Source organism: Cydia pomonella, chromosome 26 (assembly GCF_033807575.1).
Source record: "Cydia pomonella isolate Wapato2018A chromosome 26, ilCydPomo1, whole genome shotgun sequence".
Lineage (NCBI taxonomy): Eukaryota > Metazoa > Arthropoda > Insecta > Lepidoptera > Tortricidae > Cydia > Cydia pomonella.
This window is the reverse complement of record NC_084728.1, coordinates 9,388,965-9,411,446: the sequence shown is the minus strand read 5'-3', so window position 1 is coordinate 9,411,446 and position 22,482 is coordinate 9,388,965. Positions and strand designations below refer to the sequence as shown.

At 37.8% G+C, this 22,482-nt stretch overlaps 1 protein-coding gene across 1 annotated transcript; it reads left to right on the top strand.

Annotated features, from left to right (window-relative positions):
• Window positions 1-4,413: 4,413 nt before the first annotated feature.
• On the top strand, window positions 4,414-5,980 carry LOC133532107 (uncharacterized). Its single transcript, XM_061870607.1, has 2 exons — window positions 4,414-5,523; window positions 5,838-5,980. Exons 1-2 carry the CDS (start codon window positions 4,594-4,596, stop codon window positions 5,850-5,852), a joined length of 945 nt encoding a protein of 314 aa, XP_061726591.1. The 5' UTR covers window positions 4,414-4,593; the 3' UTR covers window positions 5,853-5,980.
• The last annotated feature ends 16,502 nt before the right edge of the window (window positions 5,981-22,482 follow it).

The following is a 22,482-nucleotide window of genomic DNA, read 5'->3' as shown; positions in this document are numbered from 1 at the left end:
TTTACTGACTTATACGTTTGTTTTGAGGTGTGAGATATTAAAATAGAGTTGTGGTTAGTGGTTACCAGTTTTTGTGAGTGTTCAAGTGAGGTGTAAATACGACTTATTTTTAATGGGCAAAGTCCTACTCATAATATACAATACCCTCTTAAGGCCCAGCCATAGAAATGAAAAATCCAGAATTTGCCACTGGAATTTGAACCTATAGTGCACGGAATACAGTAGATTTTATTTTGTTTGAAAATTGCACGAAACAAAACAAATGCAACTCTGTCCTAATTGAATATGATTTAAATTTCATCGAACTGAATAAGTCCTATAGGTAGGACCTTGGGCCTTACGAGGATATAATACAAATACTCATTATTGCACACCTCAATACAGAAAAAAATACAAAGAATACAGCACATTAAGAAGAGGTAAACAAGATGCGGTCTTATCGGTAAAAAGTGATCTCTATTAGACAAACTTTAGGTAGCGGAATTTAATAAATTTATGTCATGTCATTAGGTGTCAAATGCAATAAAAGAATTGTAGCCCAGAATATACACCGTGTTTTTTTTTTCGTTCATTTCAACAGTTCATCCTGAGCTTAAATTAATTAACTTTCTCAAAGACACCTGTATTCTAATTAACTCCATCTAGGAGAAAATCAATAATTACTTTTTATCTTATAAAGCCCTTACGAGTGTGTACACTAGCCTTAGGGCCTGTTTACATATTGATTAGTGTTTAGTACGAGTTGATACATTTTGCTACTTAACGTAAGTACTATATCGGACGATCGATATTCGAAATGACTATGATGTGTCACAGTTTTCAATTGTTTGGTTGAGTTAAATGTAATGCCCGTGTTACAACAACGCTATATGCAACATTTAATTACTTTTTATAATTATTTTTTTTGCAAATTAACTATGCCATTTAGTTTCCTTAAACGTACTTACTGATACGATGTATACAAAAAACAATATATCATACAAATAATAAATATATAAAATAAAATACATATATACGACGACCAGTTTAGCCTAGTGGGTAGTGACCCTGCCTACGAAGCCGATGGTCCCGGGTTCATATCCTGGTAAGGGCATTTATTCGTGTGATGAGCATGGATATTTGTTCCTGAGTCATGAGTGTTTTCTATGCATTTAAGTATTTATAAATATTTATATATTATATATATCGTTGTCTAAGTACCCTCAACACAAGCCTTATTGAGCTTACTGTGGGGCTTAGTCAATTTGTGTAATAATGTTGTGGTTGTCCTTCTCCTTTTTTATCCTCCATATAAGTGCGAGCGAGATGTATAGAAAGTAAATTACGTCCTCGATAGCGTATATGTCAGTTTTGACACTGTCTGTGATTGTACAATCGACTCACTTTTAATAAAATTCGTAATTTTATTTTTGGAACTATCCAAACTAAATAACTCCATAACATTACATTCCGTGCACAGAAGACGCTAACTCCGTTTTTTTGGTTTCCTAACACGACCGCGACATCCGAGTCGTAGCCAAACGGGCAAAAAGAACTAAACAACTTGTTTATTGTAGTGGGTTCTGTATTTTATAAGTCTGCGTGTTTTAACTCTCGTGGGTCGAGTTATTAAAATAATAATTTTACTTCAGAAATGTTTTATTGTTTTTTTTTCCAAAAACTTTATTTTAATAATAAATATTATAGGACATTATTATTCAAATTGACTAAGTCCCACAGTAAGCTCAATAAGGCTTGTGTTGAGGGTACTGCGACAACGATATATATAATATATAAGATAGAAAACACCCATGACTCAGGAACAATCCATGCTCATCACACGAATAAATGCCCTTACCAGGCTTTGAACCCGGGACCACCAGCTTCGTGGGCACCCACTGAGCCAAACCGGTCGTCATTAACTAAATGTGATTTATCTAGCTCTAATAAGTATTCTATCTGTAAACATTACTTAATAGTATAAAATAATCATTCTAATAATTTAATTGTGTTTTGACTGAAGTAGCTTAAGTATGTTTAGTTAGAAACTTAGACTTAAGTTTTTTTTTATGTATACCTTTCTTCAATCCATTTCAATAAGGTGATAAAATGTATTCATATTTATGAACTCGACTACAAGAGGGACAACATCTTGTTAGCTAAAAAAATAAAGCTTAGCCTATTTCTTAAAAAAAAAAAACGAAATTTTCTACACATATTAAGCAGTATATACAAATCAACAGGCGTCGGCTTATTGGCGGTGAAATTAAATGAAAGTTAGAATTCCTATATGATTATTTGAGAAAATCTTTATTTTAAAATTATAGTGAATTTCATTTCGTAACAGAACCCCAAAAATGTCCAAAAAACAACTTACTCAACTCCACCATCCGAACACCTAACAAGATATGTGGTGTTAGTGGTATCGCTTTACATCTCCTCTACAACATTACCTTTTCATTCACACACACACTTACTGACATACATTCAAAGTTCAATATCGTCTACATAATCTGTATTTGGTAATCTACATCAACAATATACCTTTTGCATTCGCATTCAACCTTAACTACATACTTTTTAAGTTCAAAATTGCCCAAATAATCTGCATTATGTATGTTATGGTTGTTGTTTTTGGCGAATTTCGTCGCTATGTTGTTCCGATTTTGTTTTTGTCAAGGTCTGTTTCGAATTTTAAAATTTAAAATTTCAACGCCGTCTCGGTGTCTTTGGCTAGACTGAAGAATGTGTTTAGAAAATTATACGAGACCTTTTGTTTTGTGCTCTGTCACAATTTGAGGTCGACACAACAAAAAGTGTGTGTGTCAGCTCCGACGCACGACTGGAGCTCCTTACGAACGATTATAAAATACATTATAAAATTTAAGATATCCGCAAAGTGACAGTTGTTATTTGTTGACATTGAATAAAAAAAAAGTGTTTTCATGCAGCCGTTGCTAGAAGATGCGCAAGATAAGTTGCGCATGAATAACGTAAAATAACGTTTGATTTGACTTTTCAAACCCCGGGCTTATGGCCGCTCGCCTTATTTCCTCTCTGAATGTTAACATTACAGAAAATATTTTAGTACAATCTGATGTAGGTATCTATATGAACCTTAGATATTCCCCTTCGTTTGATATTAATTAATTATTTAAATGATGTAAGAGAAAGGAGCTATTAAAAATTGTATGTAATTTGATTTCGCTCTGAAACACTTATGAGTATAATAATCCACAAATCGAAAAAGTCAAACGAATTATTTATAACTATGGTCAACATACAATAAATTGTGTAATATCCAGGGAGGAAAATGGGGACTACGTTTGTACGGAGTAGCGATTTCACTATCGTCTTAAATATCCTACCTCCATTTACCCCACAATACGCTGCCATAACACCCACAACTAATCACATTACACCAAATCATTAACAACGGAACTCAATCATCGAACAAAGAAATTTAAAAATGGAACAGATAAGGAATGAATGACGTCCGTTAAAAAGTGTTTGACGGGTAAATTACGGGCTGCGCGCGCGCTGGGCTGAGCGCATAGACTAGGAGCAAGTGTTTTTATTATAAACTTTTATTGAACTTGAACTTTTCTATTATCAAGTTTTTGTAATTTTTGTGCAGTTTTCAGGACAGGAAAATCGAGAATTTTTGGAATTAAGTCATCCTTGCTACCATAAAATAAGGTTACAGGGGCGTATTTTGATATCACTACTGTATTATTTATATTATAAATGCGAACGAAATATTGTCTGTGTGTACCTCTTTACGCTTAAACCGCTGAGCCGATTTAAATGAAATTCGGTATTGAGATAGTATGAGAACAGGTATGGAATGAATGACGTCCGTTAAGAAGTATTTAAAAAACTCCACTGCACTACATAATTAGGTTATATATGTGTCTTGATATGTACAGGGACAGTGATGAGACACGGAAGTCTATATCGACCTTAAGAGCAATTCCTAGCTGAGCAACTTTTCAAATCTCGAATTTTTGAAGCTATGTTTCTGTCGCGCTGCGGTGGGCGGGAGCCGGAGCTATCTAAGTGTGAGTGCGCGCACACAGACGCGAGACTCGTGCGCTCGCTCATTGCGCGCCGTTCCGTCGACATCGTCCGCGAGCCAGACGGAATTTATTCTGCGCTGCCCGACGCAAGTTGTTTTTGTTGTTACCACGTAATATTGTTTTTCATTTTTATATTATACTGTATCTATTACACCCTATCACCTGTACTAAATGTATTTTACACCTATGATGACGAAATAATAAATGATTGATTGATTGATATTAATTACCATATAGGTAAAAACTGCAAAAAAGAATGATGTCTCAGCTTCGGTTGTCGTCGTACAGTCAAGTGCAAAAATATGTATCGAAAGAATCGTCTCATAAATATGGTACTACGCTCTTATTACACTGGCATAAGTGTCATGTATGTTGGTAGTTGACAGTTGCGAATATACCTTGTTATGGAAAGCGTGTTTCATTACCAGCATCCCAGTATTTCCCCAAAATATTTTACTGGCGACGACGAATACCAAAAATCCGTGCGTGCTACGTATAGTTGTAATAATAGCAAACAAAAGAAAGTGCAAATACGATGTCGGTCGGCAAGATAAGTGAATTTAAAATCCATACGGACGATTGGAGGTTATACATTGAGCGGCTCGAACAATACTTTTTGGTTAATAAAATTGTGGACGATTTAAAGGTTCCCACACTAATAACAGTTATGGGAGCCGAAAGTTATGAACTATTAGTGAGTTTGTGTACCCCAACGAAACCCAGTGAAAAAACATTTAAGGACTTAACCGCCATTATGGAACGGCACTTACAACCGAAACCGAGTGCATTAGCCGAGCGATATAAATTCCGCCATAGGAAGCAGGCTACCAACGAAAGTATAGCGGAGTATGTAGCTATTTTGAAAAGGATGTCGAAGACATGTGAGTTTGGACTTTGGTTGGAAGAGAGCCTCAGGGATCAGCTGGTATGCGGGTTAAGTAGTGAAATGATACGACAGCGGTTATTCGCAGAAGAAAACTTAGATTTTGCCAAAGCGTACAGCTTGGCAGTCAGTTTAGCAGCGGCTGAAAAGGATGCGGCCGTGGTTGAGGGATCGTGCAAAAAGCAGGCTGAGGTCAAGGTGGCCGATTGTCAAGCCATGGCGGGAGCATGGCAGCGTAACGCAAGCGTCGCGACAGGCGATAGGGCGCAGGCTAGCAGCGGGCAATCAGGAGTAAACAGGCAGTTTGGGCAGCGCGCGCATTTCTCGACACGAGGGCAGCAAACGAACGGGCAGCGTACGGGCGCGGCCGCGAGGCAGCCTGCAGCGGCAGGACAGCGCGGGCAGCGACAATGCTCAGTTTGTGGGGGCTCCCACCCGGAAGCGCCGGCGCAGTGCAAATTCGCGCGATATGTGTGCAGAGTGTGTAATCGCGAGGGGCACCTGCGACGTGTTTGCCCTAACGTGACGGGGCATCATAGGGTGGAAGCGATGACAGACATGGACACTGACGACAGCGACGAGGTAATTGTAGTTAGCATGAATCATTTATCAGTGTCTGACTGTAAACCAATAATGATTCCAATTCTTCAAAGTAATGTAGTGTTAAGATATTATACTGGTGAACTCGTTAAACCGCTAGGAGTAATCAAACCATTAGTTAATTACCGAGATCGGAAGTCATATTTAAATTTATATGTTATCAAAGACGGTATAACGCTTCTTTTAGGTAGACAATGGATAGCGGCCTTGAATATACTTGACTTACCCGGCTATGACGAGTATATGTTAGGGTATGTCAATAGCGAAGATGAAGGCTTTAATATAACGGAATTTAGTTCCAGATTCTCTAAGGTGTTTGAAGACGGTTTGGGCCGGTTCACGGGCGGCCAAGTGAGCATACACCTGCGGCCTGAGGCGCAGCCGGTGTTCCTGCGCGCGCGGCCGCTGGCGTACGCACTGCGCGAGCCGGTAGAGCGCGCGCTGGAGCAGCTGGTGCGTGACGGCGTGCTCACCCCCGTCGACCGCTCCGACTGGGCTACCCCGATCGTCCCCGTGGTGAAGAAAGATGGTAATATTAGAATATGTGCCGACTATAAGTTGACTATAAATAAAGTTCTTGAAGTTGACCGTTATCCACTGCCTAGGGTAGAAGATCTGCTAGTGCGCCTCGACGGCGGAGATCGGTTTAGTAAAATTGACTTATCCCAGGCGTATGCTCAGTTTGAGCTAGATGAGTCCAAGAAAGTCACAGTAATAAATACCCATAAGGGTCTTTTCATGTATAACCGGCTCGTGTACGGATTGTCGTCCAGCCCGGGTATTTTTCAGCGCCGGTTAGAACAGCTGTTTGCAGATTTGCCTCACGTAGGGGTTTTCCTGGACGATATTATTATTACGGGTACGGATACTAGGAGCCATATCGAGAATTTGCATAAAGTCTTTGATAGATTACAATCTTTTGGTTTGCGAGTAAAAAAAGAAAAGTGCGCGTTCTTTCAAAAAACGGTAAATTACTTAGGCCATGTCATTAGCAAGGACGGAGTACAGACATGTCCGGACAAGATTACGGCAATAATAAATACTCCGACTCCTACAAACATAACCGAGTTAAGGGCATTCATAGGCCTCGTTATGTATTATTCGAAATTTGTGGCAAACGTAAGTACAATATTAGCACCTTTATACATGTTACTGAGGGCAGGTGTAAGATTCGAGTGGAATGATGAGTGCCAGGTTGCGTTCGACAGGGTTAAGAGTGCATTATGCTCTAGTAAAGTGTTAGTGCATTACTCGGTATCGCTACCGCTAGTTCTAACTTCAGACGCGAGTAGCGTCGGCGTCGCCGCTGTGATATCGCACCTCACGGCGGAGGGCGAGCGGCCCATTGCTTATGCGTCGCGGGCGCTCACCACAGCGGAGCGCGCGTACGCACAGATCGATCGCGAAGCGTTGGGGATTATTTTTGGTATTAGGAAATTTCACCAATTCCTATATGGGAGAAAGTTTATTTTAAGAACGGATCACAAACCGTTGACCCATATATTTGGTAATAAAGTGGGGATACCAGTCATGGCGGCATCACGAATACAGCGCTGGGCCGTTCTTCTGTCAGGATACGACTATGAAATCGAGTACGTTGCGTCAGCTAAAAATTGCGCGGATGCCTTGTCGCGTTTGCCTCAGACCGGCAGAGATCACCAGGCGAGTTCGGAGGTAACTTATGTTAATTTCGTAGAAGATTTTTTACCAGTAACCAATGAAGACGTAAAGAAGACTACAGAAAAAGATATTTTGTTGACTAGAATCATGTCGTATGTGCAATCGGGTTGGCCAACGGGGCAATTGGAAGAAAATCTAAATCCGTTTTATGTTAGGCGTAACGAAATGTATATAGATAGGGGCTGCCTGATGTGGGGATATAGAATGATAATACCGTGTGATTTAAGACAGATCATATTACAGCAGCTGCATACTAGTCACATGGGCATAGTCAAAACGAAGGCCCTAGCTCGCAGCTACGTGTGGTGGCCGGGTATTGACGCCGACGTGGAGGCGCTGTGCCGGCGCTGCGACACGTGCGCGGCCGAGGCGCCGGCGCCGGCACGCGCGCAGCCGTCTCCTTGGCCGTACCCACCACGGGTATGGAGTAGACTACATTGTGATTTTTTGGGACCATTTAAAAGCAAGGTTTTTTTTGTCTTAGTTGATGCGGGCTCTAAATGGATCGAGATATTCGAAATGTCACGAACAAACGCGTCATCCGTCATTAAAGTGCTTCGAGAGACGTTCGCGCGTTTCGGGTTACCGGCGGAAATCGTTTCTGATCAAGGGCCACCTTTCACGAGCGTAGAATTCGGGGATTTTTTAAAACGTAACGGAATACGACAGTACTTCTCACCTATTTATCATCAATCGTCTAATGGCGCAGCGGAAGCCGCCGTGAAACTTTGTAAACGCGCCCTAAAGAAGGCGTATCGAGACAAGGTAGACGTAGAAGCCGCCTTACAAACTTATTTGATGGCCTATAGAAATAGTGCACAAAGCACGACCGGGGAAAGCCCAGCGATGCTTTTGATGAGGCACACTCTTAGGACACGTTTAGATTTGTTGCGCGGCGATGGTATTGTTGAACAACGGGTTCACAATGCGCAGGAGCGGCAGGTGCGGGCGGCAGGGGGCGCCACGCGCGCTGTGGCGCGAGGCGACCCGGTCTGGTCGCGTAGCTATACTGGCCAAGACAAGTGGGTAAAGGGCACAGTAGTCGATAAAACGGGCTCCAATAGGTACATAGTGGATAACGGTCAGGGAGGTTTCATACACCGGCATATTGATCAAATTAGACGTCGGACGAGATTTTCTAATATTACTTGGCCAAACACAAATGAAGGCCGAGATCAATCCCATCAGATGCACGAGGGTGCGGTCGCAGCGGTGGGCGGCGGCGAGGACGTAAGTCCAGTGGTAGGTGTGGTGTCGGATGATGGTGCCCGCGAGGTCGGATCGGAGGAAGTTGTCGGACAGGCGATAAGTTCTCCCGAGCAAATTGCAATTAATCCCTCGCCGACTATTTCTCATCATTCAACGCCGCCACCCCCAGTTCAACAGCCAATGGTGCTTAGGCCCCTGCCTCATCGCATTAGAGGAATACGTCAATTAGAGATAGATTAAGAAAAATAGTTTGATAGTTTATTAGTTGTAATGGCAGTCAACAGGTCGGATAAGGTCTTACATTCACATAACTTATCAACACTTAGATGTAGGCGGCCAATATAAGGCAGATCCCGCATAAGTGGTAACTGTAAATATTATAATAAAAAGATATCAGACCTACCCCTGTATGCTGCCAAGTTGTTTACCATGTACACGGTTTAAACCTTATTGGCCTAGATATAAGTCTCAAAATGTCTTCATAAACATTCAAATGTTGCCTTTTGAAATGTCCTATAATTAGTTACCTGATTCTGGTTAAGTGATGTTAGTTATTTTATTACTATAGCATGTAGTTACCTATATCATAGTTTTGATACACCGTTGATATTAAGTGTGGAGGTGTCATGTATGTTGGTAGTTGACAGTTGCGAATATACCTTGTTATGGAAAGCGTGTTTCATTACCAGCATCCCAGTATTTCCCCAAAATATTTTACTATTAAAAATAAAAAAATAAAATAAAAATAATAATATTAAATTCTTTTTTTATTTTTATTTTTATTTTGTATGGGACATATTTTTGAGTAAGATGTGTACACCCATATTTTTAGACTTGACTGTACCTATCCGTATCAGTAAGTTGGGAGTGATCATGGTGTGTTGTGAAATTTTGTAAGTAGGTATAAATATACCTATGGTTAAACTACAATCTATTTAACTTGTAGTACGATGGGGCTAAACTTGGGCCGCCTTATTGAAGAACGTATCGCAATGACAATCTGGGTAAAGTATGTTGGGGTAATGCCGGACAATTTTGGGACCAATTGAGAGAACTCGTGAAAAAATGTTTTTTCGAGATCTCAACACGTACCAGATTCTTGAAGTACGTAGCGAATCGTTAAATAATAACCGTAGATTCGGCCTGAATTTTGGTAATCTTCAATATAGAACGGTTTTAGTTTTGCACCTGTGTAAAGATGAGACATACTTTTTTTTAGGGTAACGAGTGTTTTGCCATCAAGGGAGAACATTGGATGGTGAAAAAAAGTTGCTTCTAATGGAAAGAGAATAAGGTATCACAAAGAAATAGGTCCGGTGTCTACCCTTTTGTATCCGATCTTAACCCGGATACAAAAATTGGTAAAATTGTGGCTCTCAAACTTTGATACATATGTCATAAAGCAATTTGATAAGTAAACAATGTGCTAAGAAACCTCTTATTGTAAGGTTTACCCGAAGTAATAAAAAAAACCACTCAAATAATAGATACGTTGCGTAGTTTTGACAATTTAAGGTTTCATGAACTGTACAGGTTTAGGGAAAGTGTAAATGTATTGTTTATTGAATGGAATGTACTGGAAGATATTAAGTACTTAAGTAGGAGGGACAAAAATCAAAATAAAAAATAATCGTGCGCAGTCATTTTTAATGAAGGTCGCCAAAAAAATAAGAATCAAACTTAGAAATCAAAAAGACTAAGTAGTTCTTTAAAAAGGTCAAGGTCACTGAGAGCCCATCTTGAAGTATGGAAAATAATTAAAATTGCGATTTTGTTGGTTTAATTTTGCAATTATGTATATATGTATATATATAGTTGATATACAATCTTTTTTTTTTATAAAATGTAAGGATCGTATGTAAAGAGTAAAGTAAATATATAGGAAAAGAGAGCCCTCTTGAAGCATTTTAAGGAAACTAATTTCGAAGCCCTATCTCTATTTTGTATCCGAAACTAGCAATGTATGTATGCGTGCACATCTACAAATGCATCCGTATGTGTAGGTACTTTATTGCGAAAACATGTATCATCATCCCTATACAATATAAATACTCTTTATTGCACACCTCAATAAAAGAAAACAATACAAAAGAAAACATACACATAAGCACAGGTAAACAACATGCGGTCTTATCGCTAAAAGGCAACCTTTGGGTTGCGGAAATTAAAAAAATTACATTGTCAGTAACCGTCGCGCTGGTAGTGGTACTGGATAAAAATAATGGTCCAAAAGTGTGATCAAGAAAACAATAAATGTGATAATTAAGGTCAGTAGGTAAATTGAAGAAAATTTAAAGTTTGATAATCACTGCTGTTTTTAAATAGGTAAAGATCTGATTGTTTCTGGTCCAATCTTTACCTGGAAGGGTCAAGATCGGATATCGGTCTACAGCAGTGCTAGGTCTGTTAACACAATTAAATAAATAATAAATAAATAAATATTATAGGACATTATTACACAAATTGACTAAGTCCCACAGTAAGCTCAATAAGGCTTGTGTTGAGGGTACTTAGACAACGATATATATAATATATAAATACTTAAATACATAGAAAACACCCATGACACAGGAACAAATATCCATGCTCATCACACGAATAAATGCCCTTACCAGGATTTGAACCCGGGACCATCAGCTTCGTAGGCAGGGTCACTACCCACTAGGCCAAACCGGTCGTCAAACAACACACACACATTCACGCGACAATTACAAAAACAAACACAGTTTCATCACAATACGCAAAATAAATTACAGAGCGAAGATCGGATAGAAGGAAGAATTCGCGAAATTTACCTTGCTCTCTGTGATTGCACAAGCCCGACTCCCTGAGCGACGCGGGGACACTGACAGTCGAGGCGCAATGAAATGGCGTCTTACACAATGTTGCCAACATTAAAAAATAAAGCCAAATTAGGGGGAAATGAATGTCCTACGTTCTTCACCCGCATCCGGTATTTACCCAACATACCTTAATCGTTGAACCGCCGCATTTCAAAATGGCCCTTATTTTGATATCGGCTAGCCGTAATGTAATACGGCGGATTATACAATACGACTGCGATACTTATATATAAATCCCCTCGTCAATGTAATTTCATTAAATTTGCTATCTAGTGGCAAACATCAAAGTAGTTATCTTTTACTTGTGACGCACAAGTGTGAGCAATGTAAAATACTATATTTCTAAAAAAAAATGCCTACTACGTAATAAAAGAAAATGTGATTATTAAATTATAATACGAAAGGTGGTCAAATCGCAAAATGCTGTCGTTTTATTTAAAACAATGAAATAATTAGACCAGTTCCGAAAGTACCGAGAAATCCCGGTTCTTTAAAACAGTACCGGTTCTGCAATCCCTAATAAGGATGTTATGCCCATCACTATTCCTTCTGTGTACGTATATTTAGAAACTGTCTCCGCCTCCAATTCGTGCGATAAGGACAACTGCAGCTCGGACCGAAATTCACTCGCAAAAAACTCAAAAATCGAGGTTTCGCTCTCGACTGTTTCCTCCCCCAAAACGCAACTAATCATTATGAAATTTTGGAAATTGCAAGAGGAAGAAATAATCTATGCCGCTATGTTTTGATTTTTTGGATATTTTTTGTCATATTTGTATACTGTGCCTTTTTTTACAGCCAATTCAATTTAGCCGTTTTTGCGATTTTCGAGGCGCTGTATCTTTCTTCAAAACAAAGATAATCCAAAAAAGCAAAACATAGCGGCACAGATATTGATGATATTGATCTTATTTGAAAAAATCACTGCTCTAGGTTAAAAATCCAGGGAGGAATCAGTCGAGAGCGTTTGTATGGAAAAATCGCAACTAGGAATTCCTCTTAAATATAATTTTACTGCACGGCTAGCACATGATTACACGCGGGATAACTCGCGCCGCGAGAAACAACAGTCGCGTGTCACAAATTTCTATCTCGACCTGTCAGTTTCTCGATTTTGGTAGCATAAGTTGGCAGATCGAGAAAAGAATTCCACGCGAGAGAGCCATCCCGCGCGCGACTTAGCCAGTGTGGCCATTTATACTTGGAACAAACTTTTCTTTCGTGGCAACACTGAATCGGTACTAACATAATCGGGAAAATAATGAATAGTCAGCTTTAGAAACGGAACGTCCCTAGTCACGACATAGACATACAAGTCACGATAACTTTGTCTCCTTCTCGCAGTATTAAGATTAAAGAAATAGCAAATATTATTTTGAAGTCGGAAATGTCAATGTGTCAATCATAATTTGATTCGCTTTGTCGTTACAAGTTGGAGAACATTATTATATCTAAAGATAATTACCTACCTAATAATTAAATACCACTCCTTACGAATGATTGGTGTTTTTTTAAGATAATTGAGATTACCCGAAAGTGTTGGCAAATAAGCTACCATCTTTACAAAGAAGACTGAAGATCTCATGATAATCCCCAACATATCTTCCTTGTGGCTGGCTAGTTGCTGCCCCGCTGGCTTTGAAGATAGATTGATGACATGCACAAGTCTGTCATCAAACACAGCGCCTATACCTAAGCATGCTGCTGCTGGGCGCAGCCATCCTGCCACGGAGGACATAGAAGGGCTCAAGTTGGGAACCTACTCCATACAACGACACTCGAATGTTTAAAACAATGAGTTATTTTTGCGTGTTTTGTATTTTAGCGATCTATGGATGCAGCGTTAGTTTTTTAAGTTTTCTCATATTGCAAATACACAAAAACATTAAGTTATTTTATTTACTCTGACCTCTTTTAGATATTTAGATTTAAGTACGACTACTACGACTCCCACCGAACGGGCGGAGTCGGATCGCATTTCACATTTATGTGGCCGCAAGCCGGTCGGCTGCTTGCGGACGCGGAGACGCCTCCGGACGGATTCTATCGCTTCTGCGATATATAATATATAGGCACATTAAAAATGCGCTCCGGTGCGGCCTGACTCCAGCCAGTCGTCGGTGGGAATCGTACATTAGGGTGGTAACTACAGAATACTCGTATTACGGCCGTGGCCTTTTGTAAGGTGGAGGTTGAGTTGGGCTGCCAGATTCATTATTTTGCATTATTTTATTATCTGCGTATAATAAAATAATGCATATAGTAACAAAAGTGTACTTAGACACCTACTTAGGGTAAGTAATAGGTACCTAAGTACAGTAGGATAGGACACCTTAAGAGAACAAACAAGTAAATGTGAAAAAATACAATCATTTTATTATTACCGGCATGATATAGATATAGGTATCTTAATAGGTATGTTATAAAGCAATACCACGTACCTACACCTTACCTACCTAGCTAACGGACAAATCATAAAACTCAGGATTCATATTAAAATTACACAGAAAATTGCTGTAGTATGAAATAAATACAAAATATAGAAAATTAACTTTCTTTTAGGACCAAAGTCAACAAAACTTCGACAAAATATGCTTCTCGCGACCCTCTAGCCTCGAAGACAGTTTCTCTCCTTTTGACGTTGAAACGCGGGATATTTTCTCTCCCATAGTGCACTTGTGCTACGAGTTTCGAGAGTATCCCGCGTGGAACTGTCAAACGACAAAATTATGTCGCTTTGACATTTGTCCGCGAGACAGCGGGTTGTCGCGCGCGTCTTATGCTACCGGTTCGCGAGAAAGCTCTATGTCGCGGCATTTTCTCGCCTGTCGACTGTCGCGCCCGTCATGTGCTAGCCGTGCTGGTTGCGTTAAAAACCAGCGTCGTGAGACATGTGAGGGCTTAGGCAGTGTCTTACCTGAGCAAATAACTCGCGAACGCGAAGCGGAGCGGCGGCGGCGCGGCGTGGCGCGGGTGAATTCAATCTCTCCGAATGCCGTTGGGCCGCCGCGCCGCGCCGCGTCGCATTCGTGAGTCATCGCCCACGTAAGCCGCGCTGTTAGGCAGAGTTACATCCTTTTTCTTTGTGACTTTTACCTTACTTTTTTAATATTTATTATAACATTTTAAATTTTTAAATAACTGAATGAGTAGAAAAATATAAGTTATCCGAATATGAAGTAATTACTGGTATGATGTCAATGTTAATTTTTATTGTTGTCGAGTTTGTATGATAGGCGTCTGCTCACGGCACATTTATTTGACCGTTTTTAGTGCGTTTTGTTTCTAGTTCGTATAAAAACAAGAATATCAACAAAAGCAAAACGTACAGAGACAGGTACTGGTGATATTGAACTCATGTAAAAAAAAAACATCTACTGCCAAAATTCAGAGAGGAAAATGTCGAAAACATTTGTATGGAAAAATTACCATTAATGTTAATTAATAAATGTTCATGGCATATATACCTTCTCGACATTAAACAGGAAGTACTAAGTATTTAAAGTGTAAAAATCTATCTTTTTTATTAGGAATACTAATTATGAAACATACACTTATGCATGTTATGGCTTATGAACTCAGCACTCTTTATAGCTGTCTCTGCAATTTAAAATAATTTTACCCTAATAGGCAAATATTTACTTTTATATCATTAAGTAAGGAGTACAGTGATTTGAATCTATAAAACATGACGTCTGTTTAAAGAAAATACATGATGATAGCATATTATTCAATTTCTAACCATAATTTCAACTTCTTCAACTTCAACATTTATTCAGAAAACAGGCCACAAGGGCACTTTTACACGTCAACATGGAATTTACATACAAATAAAAACAAGCACATCTAAATTGAGTATAAAATACAATTACAAAAAAATAACTAAAATAATAATAATAAAAAAACAAACAGATACAAAAAGAATCTAAAATTATTTAGAGGTGTAAATATCTCTAAATGTCAGAACTAAATGACTTTTATCAAATTATTCTTAGAGATGTATAGAGTCTCTAAGAGTCAAAATTCCGTATAATTAAAACATTCATTAGGATAAAAGAAACATACGAAAACCGAATGAGGTGTCTCACTGTAATTATATACTCAATAAAGTTAGTTTAAACAGACCAGTCTCCACAAACAGCACCCGTTCACGAGTATGACGCGTATCGCGCGCGATTTAAAATCTAACTCCTTAAATATTAATGACTTGCTCTTAGACTATACTAACTGATTAATAAAATACTTTTTGACAGCATTTGATTTCCATTTCTTTTATATTCCTATTCAAACCCATAAAGGGTTGGTATGTTTCCATACTAATATTTTTAATAGCTTTAATTCTTAGTTTCAACAATTATATTTAATTAGAGCGGGATGTAAATATGTATTTTTAATAATAGTGATCTTTTATGATGCGTTTTTGTCTGAATTTTATTTATTAAGGGTTGTATGTTATAGATAACTGTGTTTATTGTGATGTGAGTTCAGTTATAATGAGGAAATACCAGCAGTCCTTTTTAAAATTTAAGAATTTTAGGTAAATATCTCCGTCGCGCTGAGGCGTCTGCAGCTTATAAGCTGCAGACGCCTTTCGCCTATAGGCGAAAAATCCTGCGGAAATATATTAGAAATCGAGGTTTCGGTTTCAACATTTTCCTGTCCCAAAACTTAACCAATCATAACGAAATTTTGGAAACGGAATGATAAAATAATTATCTGTGTCTCTTAGTTTTGATTTTTGCGTTTATTGTTGCCGATTTTGTATGAGACGTCTGTTTATGGCGCATTTATTTGACAGTTTTTAGAGCTTTTTTAGTAACTTATAAAAACAAGAATATTAACAAAAGCAAAACGTATACACAGGTACTGGTAATATTGAACTCATATTTAAAAAACATTAAAGCCAAAATAAAGAGAGGAAAATGTCGATAACATTTGTATGGAAAAATGACCATTAAGAGGCTGTCAATACCTAAAGCGCGCACACTGTCTATTTGTATCGAAGTACCTAAATGAGATAGCACTGTCGCATGTTACTGGGCCTGGGCAAGGGAATAATAAGAAAAATATTTAAATAAAAAAAGTGGATTATTAGTGTAATATTTTACTCGACCACGGTTTACATATAAATGTTTTGAAATTGTGATTTTAATTGCAGACCCATAAGTCAAAACAATAAAGACATAAAACCGTTTAATTGTGATTTTAAGACCAATCTTTGCAATTATTTTCTATCGAGCCGATTTCGTTCTATCATGTATCGAGTACAACCACGGTCTTTGAAATATAATTAATATGAACATATATTTTTCTTACTTGACTAATTCAAATAGTCTTTCTTAAAAAACTGTTTAAGTAACATCAATTTCAAAGACATTGGGTGTTGACAGCCTCTTAATGTTTCCCCTTGATAGGCACTTTCATTTCAACCTTAATTTAACATATCTACGCTGAACCTGAAATTATAGATTCTAGATTATTTCATTTTATGATATAAATCACATTGAAGCCGAAGCCAAATTTATAAAAAATCTCATCATAAACTACAAAGTATCAGCATGCAAACATTAATAAGTAAAAGCCATAAAATTAAAAGCAAGTACTTATTTTAAAAGTAAAACTTATGGCCGTGGGCGTCATATAGCTAATTCCAGCTCAGTATTCTGGCATACAATAATACCGGTTACAAGCAAATGTGATGAAAAAGTATTTTGAAATTGAAGAGAATTTTTTGCGTTTGTTTTTCACATTAGAAATTTTATAACCTCAAAAGTCGTAACTTTTTTCGTCCAAAATTAAATCTGAGTAACTAATTAATGAATTATATTATCGTTTACGTATTGTACCGCAATATTAGATATCATAAGAACCCTAGCATTTAGGATTAAAAAGGTAATTACCACTACTTTTGAGGTTAGAAAAATTCTAAAGTAAATGATTCACGGTTAGTTTCACTAGACTTAAATCGACCGGGATATAAACCGTGATTACCTTTTATATTGTTTTTGAGCTCCCGATATTTTGAGGCAGTTATATGCATCTTGTTCACGGGTAACTGGCGGTGACCGACGAGTTATAATTAAATAACGTAAAACCACCCAAATATATTTGTGTGAAAATCCGGCCCTGTTTTTTACCTGCTCCTCGAGAAACATAACATTGCTTCCTTGGCGCTAGCTAGCCGTGCACTCGCATTACCAGTGCAAGCGAGGTCTTCGAATACGTATCTTTGTTTCGGATCACAGTGTCACAAGTTAAGCTGGTTTGAGAGCGTTTAGTCGCCTACCTTAGACGCACCAATAGAGATCAGACAGCTATTCTGTTAGAATTCTGTATTAGTTCATAATGAATCTTATTCCGTGCTCAATAGAGTAGCAATTCAATAAACGCTACCTATGCGGCCTTACCATTTTTTCATAGTGGCACGCGCCTTTGCGGTTTTTAAACAATAGATAAGACGATACTCCGTAGAAGCTCACGGAGAAAAATAGAAACTATAACTGCGTCGAAATATCGGGAGCTCAAAAATAATATAAAAGGTAATCACGGTTCATATCCCGGTCGATTTAAGTCTAGAAGAAAAATTCTTATCTTAAAAAAAACGGAGTATATAAGGAGTAAAAACGTGGTTAAACGGCCCGATTCGAAGAATGATTAAGACACGTTTAAGATCTTAATAAGATCGATAACTAAACGTCACGTCAAAATTGACGTTTATTTCGATCCCGCTGCGATCCTAATAAGATCTATCTGCGATATTTCTAACGTCAAAATGACATTGGTTGCCCGAATCGAGCTGCTTCTGTCAATTATACGACATACAAACGATATCTAAGTGAGAACTTATCTAAATCAGAACTTATCGTCATCGCATTTCTTCGAATCGGGCCGTAAATTATTTTACGCGAAGGAAGTCACGTGCAGAAGCTACATAATAAGTATAATAACTGACAAAATCCTTACAAGTAAACTTATTTGGTACGGACGGATATTAAAAAAAAATCTTAAATATAATATTATGATTAAATAATTTCCTTTCATAAAAACCTTTACAAAAACCTCATTTGTCGAGTGCCATACTTTGCTGAAATTTCGCCTGAAGCACGGCCTTGGCACGAATCAAGAAATTAATTATTTTAGCTTTACGAACGCTTGTCGCCGCTTCAATTATTTGGATTTAAATTTGAGTGGTTTCTGACTTAGCCTGCTTTGGTGAGGGGCATAGAGTATAGCGGGCAAAGATAGTCCACTATGACAATACATAGGTCATACGCAAAGTTCTTATAATCTTAATAAATGTAGCTTATGTAGCGAAACGTCACAGTCCGTCGCGAACTTCCCTTGCCAGCTCTGTGGCAAAGTATGCCGTTCTCGCATCGGTCTTTTCAGTCACCAAAAAAGATGTTTTGCGAACATTGCACTATAGATCGTCTGAAATAGACGCTAAGGCCAGTATGTAATAAATGTAGTAAATATGTAACATTTAATTTTATAATTCCATTTTTTCATTCTTTCGCGTTTCAAGTTTTCACGATAGAATCATCCTGAATAGTACACGGCCCATTTTTCCTGAGGCACTTTTTATATGAAAATTTGGGCCCCGATTGATTTTGTATGGAGTTTTTAGGGTATCTATTTAGATTCATGTTGTCTGACGTATACGCGCATGTAGGATTTTTTTAGCGGACTCATTTGGATACCTAAGGTTGTCTGAATCTGCTGCCATGCGACTTATTTGTAACTTATTATTATTAATCACACAGCTGAGACTTTTGTTTGGAGAGTAATTATGAAAAGACTTCCTTCTAGATCCGTAAGATTAATATAAAAGAAATACTATTTATAAAACCTACCACAAGCATATTTGCTTTATTTACACATACGAGTAAAAAGTGTGCTTCATTATAAGATATTATTCAAAGCTAGATATAAACATGTTATCAATTGAAGGCGTATTGAAAGTCGTATAACATTTTAGTACGTAATATCGCCATTTATTTATTATTTATTCGTATGGCATTTACAGAGTCGCTTAATTATGAATTATAATACAATATCTAAGTTCTTCACCCATTGGGCAGCGTTTGCATTAGGTGAGTAAAGATCTAGGGCCTCTCCAACAAATTTCCGTATCGGGCAATTATGTATAATGTGGTGTATAGTCTGCACTGGGGCCCCGCAGTCGCACGCTGGTGAGTCTCGCCAACCACACTTAAGAGCAATTCCTAGCTGAGCAACTTTTCAAATCTCGAATTTTTGAAGCTATGTTTCTGTCGCGCTGCGGTGGGCGGGAGCCGGAGCTATCTAAGTGTGAGTGCGCGCACACAGACGCGAGACTCGTGCGCTCGCTCATTGCGCGCCATTCCGTCGACATCGCCCGCGAGCCGGACGGAATTTATTCTGCGCTGCCCGACGCAAGTTGTTTTTGTTGTTACCACGTAATATTGTTTTTAATTTTTATATTATACTGTATCTATTACACCCTAATACCAAACACCCTATCACCTGTACTAAATGTATTTTAAACCTATGATGACGAAATAATAAATGATTGATTGATATTAATTACCATATAGGTAAAAACTGCAAAAAAGAATGATGTCTCACTCAGCTTCAGTTGTCGTCGTACAGTGAAGTGCAAAAATATGTATCGAAAGAATCGTCTCATAAATATGGTACTTCGCTCTTATTACACTGGAATAAGATGCTATGGGACATATTTTTGAGTAAGATGTGTACACTCATATTTTTACACTTGACTGTACCTATCCGTATCAGTAAGTTGGGAGTGATCATGGTGTATTGTGAAATTTTGTAAGTAGGTATAAATATACCTATGGTTAAACTACAATCTATTTAACTTGTAGTACGATGGGGCTAAACTTTGGCCGCCTTATTGAAGAACGTACGTATCGCAATGACAATCTGGGTAAAGTATGTTGGGATAATGCCGGACAATTTTGGGACCAATTGAGAGAACTCGTGAAAAAATGTTTTTTCGAGATCTCAACACGTGACAGATTCTTGAAGTACATAGCGAATCGTTAAATAATAACCGTAGATTCGGCCTGAATTTTGGTAATTTTCAATACAGAACGGTTTTAGTTTTGTACCTGTGTAAAGATGAGACATACTTTTTTTAGGGTAATGAGTGTTTTGCCATCAAGGGAGAACATTGGATGGTGAAAAAAAAAATGCTTCTAATGGAAAGAGAATAAGGTATCACAAAGAAATAGGTCCGGTGTCTACCCTTTTGTATCCGATCTTAACCCTGATACAAAAATTGGTAAAATTGTGGCTCTCAAACTTTGATACCTATGTCATAAGGCAATTTGATAAGTAAACAATGTGCTAAGAAACCTCTTATTGTAAGGTTTACCCGAAGTAATAAAAAAAACCGCTAAAATAATAGATACGTTACGAAGTTTTGACAATTTAAGATTTCGTGAACTGTACAGGTTTAGGGAAAGTGTAAATGTATTGTTTATTGAATGGAATGTACTGGAAGATATTAAGTACTTAAGTAGGAGGGACAAAAATCAAAATAAAAAATAATCGTGCCCAGTCATTTTTAATGAAGGTCGCCAAAAAAATAAGAATCAAACTTAGAAATCAAAAAGACTAAGTAGTTCTTTAAAAAGGTCAAGGTCACTGAGAGCCCATCTTGAAGTATGGAAAATAATTAAAATTGCGATTTTGTTGGTTTAATTTTGCAATTATGTATATATGTATATAGTTGATATACAATCTTTTTTTATTTTGATAAAATGTAAGGATCGTATGTAAAGAGTAAAGTAAATATATAGGAAAAGAGAGCCCTTGAAGCATTTTAAGGAAACTAATTTCGAAGCCCTATCTCTATTTTGTATCCGAAACTAGCAATGTATGTATGCGTGCACATCTACATATGCATCCGTATGTGTAGGTACTTTATTGCGAAAAATTGCTCATTTGGTATCTATTTTACTCGATTTTGTTATAAATTTCAACATGTATCATCATCCCTATACAATATAAATACTCTTTATTGCACACCTCAATAAAAGAAAACAATACAAAAGAAAACATACACATAAGCACAGGTAAACAACATGCGGTCTTATCGCTGAAAGGCAACCTTTGGGTTGCGGAAATTAAAAAAATTACATTGTCAGTAACCGTCGCGCTGGTAATGGTACTGGATAAAAATAATGGTACGAAAGTGTGATCAAGAAAACAATAAATGTGATAATTAAGGTCAGTAGGTAAATTGAAGAAAATTTAAAGTTTGATAATCACTGCTGTTTTTTAAATAGGTAAAGATCTGATTGTTTCTGGTCCGATCTTTACCTGGAAGGGTCAAGATCGGATATCGGTCTACAGCAGTGCTAGGTCTGTTAACACAATTACAAAAACAAACACAGTTTCATCACAATACGCAAAATAAATTACAGAGCGAAGATCGGATAGAAGGAAGAATTCGCGAAATTTACCTTGCTCTCTGTGATTGCACATAGCACAAGCCCGACTCCCTGAGCGACGCGGGGACACTGACAGTCGAGGCGCAATGAAATGGCTAAGACGCCATGTTGCCAACATTAAAAAATAAAGCCAAATTAGGGGGAAATGAATGTCCTACGTTCTTCACCCGCATCCGGTATTTACCCAACATACCTTAATCGTTGAACCGCCGCATTTCAAAATGGCCCTTATTTTGATATCGGCTAGCCGTAATGTAATACGGCGGATTATACAATACGACTGCGATACTTATATATAAATCCCCTCGTCAATGTAATTTCATTAAATTTGCTATCTAGTGGCAAACATCAAAGTCTTTTACTTGTGACGCACAAGTGTGAGCAATGTAAAATACTATATTTCTAAAAAAAATTGCCTACTACGTAATAAAAGAAAATGTGATTATTAAATTATAATACGAAAGGTGGTCAAATCGCAAAATGCTGTCGTTTTATTTAAAATAATGAAATAATTAGACCAGTTCCGAAAGTACCGGAAAATCCCGGTTCTTTAAAACAGTACCGGTTCTGCAATCCCTAATAAGGATGTTATGCCCATCACTATTCCTTCTGTGTACGTATATTTAGAAACTGTCTCCGCCTCCAATTCGTGCGATAAGGACAACTGCAGCTCGGACCGAAATTCACTCTCAAAAAACTCAAAAATCGAGGTTTCGCTCTCGACTGTTTCCTCCTCCAAAACGCAACTA